General features: G+C 45.9%; 1 protein-coding gene across 1 annotated transcript in view; it reads right to left on the bottom strand.

Moving 5' to 3' along the window:
• Positions 1–1,859: 1,859 nt before the first annotated feature.
• ST6GAL1 (ST6 beta-galactoside alpha-2,6-sialyltransferase 1) overlaps positions 1,860–11,652 on the bottom strand; it is a 149,437-nt gene continuing 139,644 nt past the window's right edge. Inside the window, exons 7-9 of the mRNA XM_060100117.1 lie at positions 6,251–6,349; positions 4,864–5,038; positions 1,860–2,194 (exon numbers count right to left, since the gene is read on the bottom strand). Of these exons, the coding sequence (XP_059956100.1) occupies positions 1,947–2,194; positions 4,864–5,038; positions 6,251–6,349 (522 nt within the window). The 3' untranslated portion in view covers positions 1,860–1,946. The remainder of the gene's footprint in view (positions 2,195–4,863; positions 5,039–6,250; positions 6,350–11,652) is intronic.

The raw sequence follows: 11,652 nt of genomic DNA, 5'->3' as shown, positions 1-11,652 counted from the left end.
GTTCTAAGCAGGGTAGGTGTAGTCTCCCAATAGGACATTAACTTCCCTCAGGACAAGGCCCCCTCTCTGGCCTACAGAGTAGGGTCCTGCCCAGATGTGAGCACAGAGCAGGTCCTTAGTAAAGGAAGGGAGGAATCCAGCATGTACTGAGCACCTGCAATATGCCAGGTAACCCACACAGCACCTGTGAAGCAGGCTTATCACCCATTTTACAGATGTGGAAACAGGCTCAGAGAGGAGAATTTACCCATGGTGGCATAGCGAGTAATAGGGGAACATCACTTTGAAAACCCAGGGCTTCTCACTCCAGAGCTCTTTCTACTGCCTACTCAAGCCAATGGTTTGGCAGCACATGAGGACTCCAGCTCCAAAACAGCTGGTCTGGAGCTCAAACAGTCGAGGCTCTTGAGCACACAGGGCTAGCTTTGGGAGTCCAGAAGCCTGGTCCAGTCCAGTGTGGCTCCCCATCAGGGGAGGGGACTTAGCACAATGGTCCAGGGAGTGTGTAGACAGACCACAGTGGGTAGGCCTCTGCCTGAAGACTCTGGTTTTGCTCCCTTGCAGGGAGAGGTGGAGGATACAGCAATCTGATACACTTGGTGAGAATCAGTCATGATCTCCAAGGTTCTGACCTCTGAGAGCTACTTTAAGTCCTAGAAAACCACATTCCCAGTCCCTGAGAGACCTTTCACAAAAGGCCCATGAAGGTCAAAAAGAATGGGTGAGGATATTTTAAAGTGGAAAATGCTTAAAAGTAATTTTGGAGGAGGAAGACTAAAGGGAAAAACAAGATTGCAGGAGGAGGTTTGGGGGTAGGCATCAAACAGGAAGACTTGGATATGGTGTGCACACCCAGCTGGTAGGCTAGGCTCAGACCAGGCGAGCCTGGGGAAATCAGGTTTTTGGCATCTGGCTTGCCTGGCATCTGTCATGGGGCTGCACTTGCTGCCTCAGACATGAGGGGAGGGGGCTTCCTCAAAAAATAACTTGAACCTGTAAATTCAGGCAGATCTTAGAGAATGAATATGGGTAATAAAGGCAGAAAGGAAAACACATCTCAGATGACTCAGGCAGGATCTGCTTGACATGTTTTTCCTCTTCTAAAATCCACTCCACAGCCCCCAGCTCCATGAAGCCCTCTATGACCCACTGACACAGGAAGTGTGTGGCCCCTCCTGGTGCAAAGATAGCACAGCAAGCCCACCACCCTACAAGCCCACAGGGCACCGAGCACACTGAATCCATTCTGTCACTCGCACTGAGCTGTAAGCAACTTGAGGATGGAGACTGTACCTTTTTTTTCTGTACTCTCATTTCCTCACATATGGAGAGGGCTGTGGGTTCATCAAGACCCTTTGCTCACCAGCACCAAGGCCAAGGGCCGCCAAACCAGCCAGAATGATAGGAACACTGCCTCTCCCAGGGCATGGACCTTAGGAGCAGCTTAGTTCTAGAGGAACTGACTGTGTTTCCTATGCCTTGTGACACTTATTTGCCCCTCAGAGGCACCTTGTAATGGGCACAATCATAATATGGGAGAGTTTGTTTAAAACATGAAATCAGTGTCTAGGTGTAGATTTCAAGCGTGACAGAGCACTGGTTTGCAAGAATAACGTCATTCCAGTGGGAAAGCAGCCCAGCTTTGGCAGCCCCGCTGGGAAAGGTGGATCTTGCATTTACCTGTGCAGGGGAGGGGCAGAGAAGACTCTGACTGGAAGGAATCCTAGGCGTGTGTACATGAGTGTGGTGGGAAGCTCTCGATTCACACACCCCCATGACAAAAGGGCAGGCTGGGCCTGGGTCCCTGCCCTTGGATTCCTGAAGGTTCTTGCTGCCTGGAGTGCAGGCAGTGATCATTCAGGAACAGCCTTCCTGGGCCCAGGGTGGCCAGGAGACCAGCTGTAAAATGCCCGATGGAGAAGGGTGAGGGGGCCTGGCCAGGCAGCTTATGCTCCACAGTGAATGCTCCGGAAGCCAGGTAATGTGGCTTTTCCAAGCAGGTAAATGTCGTCGTCCGTGCCCCGGTTGAGGTGCTTCACCATGTTCTTCTCAAAGAGGAGTGGGTGGTAGGCCCCCATCGTGCAGGCGCTGTCGAAGAACTTCTGGTAGTAGTAGCACACGTCAGTCTTGCGCTTGGATGGGAGAAACTCGTAAATATCCACCTGGTCACACATTGTCATCATGATGATGATGCCTGGAGAGGCAAGCAGAGGTGAGTCCTGCCCGACAACCCACCCCAGCTCCCCAGAGGGCTGCCCAGGGAGCCCAGCAGCTTATGCCCCCAAATCTGGGGAAGGTGTCTGTCTGGAGTTTCTGAGTGTGATTCCCAGTCTGAGTTGTTCTGGGAAGCCAGTCCAGCAGGCTGTTCCTCTGGGTGCAGGGCCCTTTGCACTTTCGTAGGGTTCATGCTGCCCTGCTCAGCACCCAGGTCAGGGCCTGGTGCACAGCAGGCCCTCCCTAAACGCTAATGGGTTGAAGTGCTCCAGCATCAGTCAATGAACTTATCACTGTCCATAAGCTATATGAAGAGAGAGGACAACGTGACTGAGGAGACAGAACCATTCCATGCAGATATTACTTTCTAGCATCTCTGTATCTTGGATCAGCCTCTTAGATGGTAATTTGGGAGGCGTTTCTTATATCAGTACCTGGAGAAACAGCGTGGGGAGCGAAGGCTTCGTGCCTCAGGTGGGAGGAGGGACAGTTGGTACAGGAGCATGCCATGGTCTGTACTGATACGCTCTGCTCAGTCAGGCAGGAGACAAGAGCCGAGAGGGTGTGGCCAGGTTGTGCTCTCAGGGAGGGTTACAGAACACTCAGGGTGCAGACCCAGCAAGAGGCAGGAGACGCCTGCCACCACCCACGCTTGTCCCCACCTGGCTTGGTCATCTCCTGCCAGACACGTCCTGCTTGGGGCCTCAGGTTCTTCATCTGCCCCAAGGGGGTGATTTACCCACTCTTGCTACCACATAGGCTATCGTTAGGATGCAATAACATCATGGCTCTAGACTGCTTTTGTCAACCATAAATATAGGGAATCTTTATGATGAACAGTCCTCACTAACAGCAAAACTGTAAACTGCTAGCAGCAACTCTGTTCTAGAAGAATCAGACATGGGAAAAGCCCCACCTCTGCCCTCTGGCTGCCTCCTGGTTCAATGGGGGAGAAAAGACACCTCTGCAACTAACTGATGAAGGCACAGCAGAAGTGCTTCTAGAGATGATGGGAGGGAGCCCTCTATGAGAGAAGGGTCCTGGTGCACCTCCTGGAGCACTGGTATGGGGCCTGGCAGGGGCTCTGGCCATGAGGGGTGGGCAAGGGGGAAAGCCTGGTGGTGGCGGGAATAGCATGGACAAAGGCAGGCAGTAGGGCAATGAGAAAGTGTCCCAGGAAGCTCTCCATCTACTTCTGCTCAAAAGGGTCCAGGGGGAGCCCCCTAATGCACCCATCCAAAAGTGGAAGAGAAAGGTATGAAGACGATGGGATGCTGAAAGCGCCTCCACCTCTTTCTATTAGGAAATGCCTCTGATAGTAAACATTTATTTCGTTCGTTTGCCCAAGGAACATTTAGCTCAGGGCTATCCTATGCCAGACCCACAAGGATGAGGCAAATGCAGTCCCCGCCCTGAGGGACTTTGCAGTCCAGTAGGGAAGGTGGGCGGGCGAGGACCCTGAGATGGGCGGGAGGTGGGGAGTTGTAGGCAGCCCTGGAGGCTGTAGAAAGTGCCCGTGGTCCAGCTGAACTCAAAGTGAAAGGGAGGGAAGGGCAGACGGGCCATCAGGGTGGAGAGGTGTGGAGTAGGTCCAAGAAGAAAGTCTGTAGCCAGCATGCAGGGCCCCCAGCACTCTGACCCCAGCCCACCCCCATGTCAGCACCCACAGCTCCATTCGTGGCCCCCAAACCCGGCTAAGCCTCACCACTCAGGCTTCTCTCAGGGCCATGACTAGGGTGGTCACCAGGGTGAACAGATTTTTGAAATTCTGAATAAAATATTATTGACTCTTCCTTTTTCCACAGATTCTGATATGGCTCAGGACAATAATGACATTATTATTGATCCTGCCTTTATCTAAAATTTTGATATTTTGTCTATCATAAAATTTTGCATTAATTGTGTTTTTGTTTTTGTTTTTTTTTTTTTGCAGTATGCGGGCCTCTCACTGCTGTGGCCTCTCCCGCTGCGCAGCACAGGCTCTGGAGGCACAGGCTTAGCGGCCATGGCTCACGGGCCCAGCCGCTCCACGGCATGTGGGATCTTCCCTGACCGGGGCACGAACCCGTGTCCCCTGCATCGGCAGGTGGACTCTCAAACACTGCGCCACCAGGGAAGCCCGTGATTTTTTTTAAAAGATTCTGTATTAAGATATCATTTGTTTCTGAATTTTTTGGCACCTCCTTAAATTGTACACCTGAAGCAAGTGCTTCGCTGGCCTCATCCAACTCTCAGCCTCGCTCCTCCCGTTTTCTTGCCTCCTCTTGTCTGTGCTTCCCATTTCTCCATCTCCACCTGCCAAATCCTCCCCTCTCCCAGGCCTGGGCCAAGTTCTCAAAGTTCTGACTGTCCCTCTGGAAGGGGTCCTCTCTCCTATGGCAACGGGCTGGTCACTTTTTCCTGGCACAAATTGAACATTGCCGCAGACACCTGACTGAACTCTCCCACTGGACACCCTGAAATTAAGGAGGCGGTGTCTATCTTATCAACCTCTGTGTCTTAGCTGGAATTTGCCTCAGCGTACAAACACAGCCAAAACCTAGCAACTGTGTGGTGAATGAACAAACAAATGAACGAATGAGACCCCAGTAGAAGGCTAATCTGTTCTAGAATCAAGCACAAGAGGTCTTTCCCCAGACATGGACTCACCGAGCATCCCAGAAGATGGGGGGTTTGGCTGAATCTGCTCGGGGGAGATTTCTTGAATGATGTCCCACAGCTCCCAAGGCATCTGGGGCTTGAGGATGTAAAAGGGCTGATCAGGATGAAGCTTACGATAACTCTTGAAGTTATCGAAGAAACTGTAGTCGGGATTCTTGTACCACTGAAAAAGAAGGAGGAGGTCTTCTCAAGGAGAGCAACATGCCAATGCCACTGCTGCCCCCAGGGGGTTATCCTCGTCTGAGGACTTGAGGGGAGGTGGGGAAGGACCAAGGCAGACTCCTGAGGCACAGCCCCTTCATCAAAACAATTCCAGACTTCAAGCTCTCACTTGATAGTGGGGGACCCAGCACACAGCCTGTGCTCACCAAGCTTTGAGTTTGTTGACCCTGGAATGGCTTCAGACTTCAGGATGATAGAATCTGGGAAGGATATCAGAGCTGAGAGGGCCTCTTGGCCCTATGTAACCCCACCTCTCTTTTTTAAAGGGGTGAAAACTGGGGCACAGCTTGCCACATCTGTGGATTCACAGTCCTTGACCTGACCCAGGCAAATTTCAGTTCTAAGTGAGATCAATACAAAACTGGAAACTGAGGTAGTGAGAGGACGGTGCCAGGGATACCAGAGCCCATCAGCTATTGGTGTGTCCAGCATAAGAATTAAGTGTCCCAGGAACAATGCTCTCTGTCCCTCCTCCCTAAAGCCTTTCTCCAGTGGCCACTGCAGCCCATATCAGGGAGAGGCCAACTGACGTGTGTAACAGTGAGAGGGCCATTCTGGAGAAGCTAGACTCCAGCAGGACTGAGACTCTTTCTCCTTCCCTGGAAAAGCTGATGTTGCAGATCTGGGCCCTCTGCTTAGCAAATCAAGTCCCAGGGCAGGTGACCCCCCGACAGGCACACATATTCTGTTTTCCTCCTCTGTAAAATGGGAATAACCGTGCTGCTATCTATCTAATTCTTTAGCTATGAGAGTGAAATGAGAAGCATATGGAAATTGGAAGTGTGGGAAGAGTGTGGTAATATTACGTATAGAAGTGATAGTAACCACTGTCTATTCCTGCTGGTGCCCATCAGGAATGATTGTATTACGTGAACACAATCCACCCCAGATGGTGGGAAATCCAGCCACTGTTAAACCTGGTACAGACCATAAATGGGAGACAAATACATGGTAGTGCAGGGTGGGCATGGAGAGCACTGGTATAGGACAGGAATCCTTCTGAACCGCTAGTCCAGAAGTGGGGTGCCCTAAAATGGAAATAGCCAGCCCTCAGTGTGGTCCAGGTCAGCCGTGACTTTAAAACCCAGGACCTCGGGGAAATCTATAAACAAACAGGTGACTCAATCCCAATTTCCCATGGACACCCACTTACCTTTGGGATATCTGAATGGTAAACAGACGGGTCCCATACAATTAGGATTCCTTCACTGTACAAACTGTCTTTGAGGAAGCGCCCTTCTGTGGTGACCAACTGCAGGAAGAAACAGACAAGCTGTCACCTGGACATTTACACGTGAATGTTGGCTTGTAGCAATACCTGACACAACGTAAGTACGACCTGAGGCCCCAGAGCCCCATGAAACTTCTGAGTTTTCGTGCAGCACTTAACTTGACTAAGAAGAAGGCAAAGATGCCAGCCAGAACTGTGTGGACCTGAAAGGACATTTTGTCATAATTCATCAGCCATAGAGCAGAAAGGGTTCCACTCAGACTTTTTAGGTTGTTGGAGCCAATGGTACAGTGAAAATGGCTCTGGGTATAGTCCCCTGCAGTCATACCTTATATGGGGGTCAGGGTGGCGAGGCTTAAAGTCAGAATCTCATATAAACAAAATGATCTCTGAAAACCCCTTCAGTCACCTATAAAGTCCAGCATGTAGTTATTACAAAGCATGATGGAGACAGACACAGGACATCTCAGAATCTAATACAGGCCATGGTTTCTGCAGCACTGGACCAGATGCCAGTATCTGTGGTTGAGCACCAAATGAAGTAGTTGGCTCGTGTGGAGAGACCATGGCACGTGCAAAAACATACGCTTAAACGTGAGAATCTCACCAGGCTGGGGGAATGCTCACGTGCACCGTGCTGGGGAACCAGCCACTGCTCCACTCCTCCCCACACTCCCAGGCTCCCCTGCTCTCAGCCTGGCCCGGGCAAAATGTGACTGTGAAAAGACTCCATGTGATGGATCAGTTTTGCAAAATCCATTAATGGCCTTTTAAAAAATCAGAAACTATTGATAAACCATTAGCCAGACTCATCAAAAAAAAAGGGAGAAGACTCAAAAGAACTAGAAATGAAAAAGAAGTAACAACTGACACTGCAGAAATACAAAAGATCATGAGAGATTACTACAAGCAACTCCATGCCAATAAAACGGACAAACTGGAAGAAATGGATAAATTCTTAGAAAAGCACAACCTGCCAAGACTGAATCAGGAAGAAATAGAAAATATGAACAGACCAATCACAAGCACTGAAATTGGAACTATGATGAAAAGTCTTCCAACAAACAAAAGCCCAGGACCAGGTGGCTTCACAGGCGAATGCTATCAAACATTTAGAGAAGAGCTAACACCCATCCTTCTCAAACTCTTCCAAAATATAGCAGAGGGAGGAACACTCCCAAACTCATTCTGCGAGGCCACCATCACGCTGATACCAAAACCAGACAAGGATGTCACAAAGAAAACTACAGGCCAATATCACTGATGAACATAAATGCAAAAATTCTCAACCAAATACTAGCAAACAGAATGCAACAGCACATTAAAAGGATCATACACCAAGATCAAGTGGGGTTTATTCCAGGAATGCAAGGATTCTTCAATATATGCAAATCAATCAACGTGATACACCATATTAACAAATTGAAGGAGAAAAACCATATGATCATCTCAATAGATGCAGAGAAAGCTTTCGACAAAATTCAACACCCATTTATGATGAAAACCCTGCAGAAAGTAGGCATAGGGGGAACTTTCCTCAACATAATAAAGGCCATATATGACAAACCCACAGCCAACATCGTCCTCAATGGTGCAAAACTGAAACCATTTCCAATAAGATCAGGAACAAGACAAGGTTGCCCACTCTCGCCACCCTATTCAACATAGTTTTGGAAGTTTTAGCCACAGCAATCAGAGAAGAAAAGGAAATAAAAGGAATCCAAATCGGAAAAGAAGTAAAGCTGTCACTGTTTGCAGATGACATGGTACTATACATAGAGCATCCTAAAGATGCTACCAGAAAACTACTAGAGCTCATCAATGAATTTGGTAAAGTAGCAGGGTACAAAATTAATGCACAGAAATCTCTGGCATTCCTGTACACTAATGATGAAAAATCTGAAAGTGAAATCAAGGAAACACTCCCATTTACCATTGCAACAAAAGGAATAAAATATCTAGGAATAAACCTACCTAAGGAGACAAAAGACCTATATGCAGAAAATTATAAGGCACCGATGAAAGAAACTAAAGATGATACAAATACATGGAGAGATATACCATGTTCTTGGATTGAAAGAATCAACATTGTGAAAATGATTCTACTGCTGAAAGCAATCTACAGATTTAATGCAATCCCTATCAAACTACCACTGGCATATTTCACAGAACTAGAACAAAAAATATCACAATTTGTATGGAAACACAAAAGACCCCGAATAGCCAAAGCAATCTTGTGAACAAAAAACTGAGCTGGAAGAATCAGGCTCCCTGAATTCAGACTATACTACAAAGGTACAGTAATCAAGACAGTATGGTACTGGCACAAAAACAGAAAGATAGAGCAATGGAACAGGATAGAAAGCCAAGAGATAAACCCACGCACATATGCTCACCTTATCTTTGATAAAGGAGGCAGGAATGTACAGTGGCGAAAGGACAGCCTCTTCAACAAGTGGTGCTGGGAATATTGGACACGTATATGTAAAAGTATAAGATTAGATCACTCCCTAACACCATACACAAAAATAAGATCAAAATGGGTTAAAGACCTAAATGTAAGGCCAGACACTATCAAACTCTTAGAGGAAAACATAGGCAGAACACTCTATGACATAAATCACAGCAAGATCCTTTTTGACCCACCTCCCAGACAAATGGAAATAAAAACAAAAATAAACAAAAGGGATCTAATGAAACTTCAAAGGTTTTGCACAGCAAAGGAGGCCATACACAAGACCAAAAGACAACCCTCAGCATGGTAGAAACTATTTGAAAATAAAGCAACTGACAAAGGATTAATCTCCAAAATCTATAAGCAGCTCATGCAGCTCAATAGCAAAAAAACAAAAAACCCAATCCAAAAATGGGCACAAGACCTAAATAGACATTTCTCCAAAGATTACAGAGTGCCAACAAACACATGAAAGAATGCTCAACATCATTAATCATTAGAGAAATGCAAATCAAAACTACAATGAGATATCATCTCACACCAGTCAGAATGGCCATCATCAAAAAATCTAGAAACAATAAATGCTGGAGAGGGTGTGGAAAAAAGGGGACACTCTTGCACTGCTGGTGGGAATGTGAATTGGTACAGCCACTATGGAGAACAGTATGGAGGTTCCCTAAAAAACAACAAATAGAACTACCATATGACCCAGCAATCCCACTACTAGGCATATAACCTGAGAAAGCCATAATTCAAAAAGAGACATGTACCAAAATGTCCATTGCAGCTCTATTTACAATAGCCCAGAGATGGAAACAACCTAAGTGTCTATCATCAGATGAATGGATAAAGAAGATGTGGCACAGATATACAATGGAATATTACTCAGCCATAAAAAGAAACGAAATTGAGCTATTTGTAATGATGTGGATAGACCTAGAGTCTGTCATACAGAGTGAATTAAGTCAGAAGGAGAAAGACAAATACCATATGCTAACACATATATATGGAATTTTTTTAAAAATGTCATGAAGAACCTAGGGGTAAAACGGGAATAAAGACACAGACCTACTTGAGAATGGACTTGAGGATATGGGGAGGGGGAAGGGTAAGCTGTGACAAAGCGAAAGAGAGGCATGGACATATATACACTACCAAACGTAAGGTAGATAGATAGTGGGAAGCAGCCGCAGAGCACAGGGAGATCAGCTCGGTGCTTTGTGACCGCCTGGAGGGGTGGGATGGGGAGGGTGGGAGGGAGGGAGGTGCATGAGGGAAGGGATGTGGGAACAGATGTATATGTATGACTGATTCACTTTGTTATAAAGCAGAAACTAATAAAAAGACACAGACCTACTTGAGAATGGACTTGAGGATATGGGGAGGGGGAAGGGTAAGGTGACAAAGCGAGAGAGAGGCTTGGACATATATACACTACAAAACGTAAGGTAGGTAGATAGTGGGAAGCAGTCACATAGCAGAGGGAGATCAGCTCGGTGCTTTGTGACCACCTGGAGGGGTGGGAGGGAGGGAGATGCAAGAGGGAAGGGATATGGGAACAGATGTATATGTATAACTGATTCACTTTGTTATAAAGCAGAAACTAATAAAAAAAAAGGGGGGGATGAAAAAAGATATTCCATGCAAATGGGAATCAAAAGAAAGCTGGAGTAGCAATTCTCATGTCAGACAAAATAGACTTTCAAATAAAGACTATTAGAAGAGACAAAGAAGGACACTACATAATGATCAAGGGATCGATCCAAGAAGAAGATACAATAATTGTAAATATTTATGCACCCAACATAGGAGCACCTCAATACATAAGGCAAATACTAACAGCCATAAAAGGGGAAATCAACAGTAACACACTCATAGTAGGGGACTTCAACACCCCACTTTAACCAATGGACAGATAATCGAAAATGAAAATAAATAAGGAAACACAAGCTTTAAATGATACATTAAACAAGATGGACTTAATTGATATTTATAGGACATTCCATCCAAAAACAACAGAATACACATTTTTCTCAAGTGCTCATGGAACATTCTCCAGGATAGATCATATCTTGGGTCACAAATCAGGCCTTGGTAAATTTAAGAGAATTGAAATTGTATCAAGTATCTTTTCCGACCACAATGCTATGAGACTAGATATCAATTACAGGAAAAGATCTGTAAAAAATACAAACACATGGAGGCTAAACAATACACTACTTAATAACGAAGTGATCACTGAAGAAATCAAAGAGGAAATAAAAAAATACCTAGAAACAAATGACAATGGAGACAAGACGACCCAAAACCTATGGGATGCAGCAAAAGCAGTTCTAAGGGGGAAGTTTATAGCAAGACAATCCCACCGTAAGAAACAGGAAACATCTCGAGTAAACAACCTGACCCTGCACCTAAAGCAATTAGAGAAAGAAGAAGAAAAAAACCCCAACGTTAGCAGAAGGAGAGAAATCATGAAGATCAGATCAGAAGTAATTGAAAAAGAAATGAAGGAAATGATAGCAAAGATCAATAAAACTAAAAGCTGGTTCTTTGAGAAGATAAACAAAATTGATAAACCATTAGCCAGACTCATCAAGGAAAAAAGGGAGAAGACTCAAATCAATAGATTAGAAATGAAAAAGGAGAAGTAACAACTGACACTGCAGAAATACAAAAGATCATGAGAGATTACTACAAGCAACTCTATGCCAATAAAATGGACAACCTGGAAGAAATGGACAAATTCTTAGAAATGCACAACCTGCCAAGACTGAATCAGGAAGAAATAGAAAATATGAACAGACCAATCACAAGCACTGAAATTGGAACTATGATGAAAAATCTTCCAACAAACAAAAGCCCAGGACCA

This window comes from Mesoplodon densirostris, chromosome 5 (assembly GCF_025265405.1).
Source record: "Mesoplodon densirostris isolate mMesDen1 chromosome 5, mMesDen1 primary haplotype, whole genome shotgun sequence".
Classification (NCBI taxonomy): Eukaryota; Metazoa; Chordata; class Mammalia; order Artiodactyla; family Ziphiidae; genus Mesoplodon; species Mesoplodon densirostris.
This window is presented reverse-complemented; position numbering and strand designations above follow the sequence as displayed.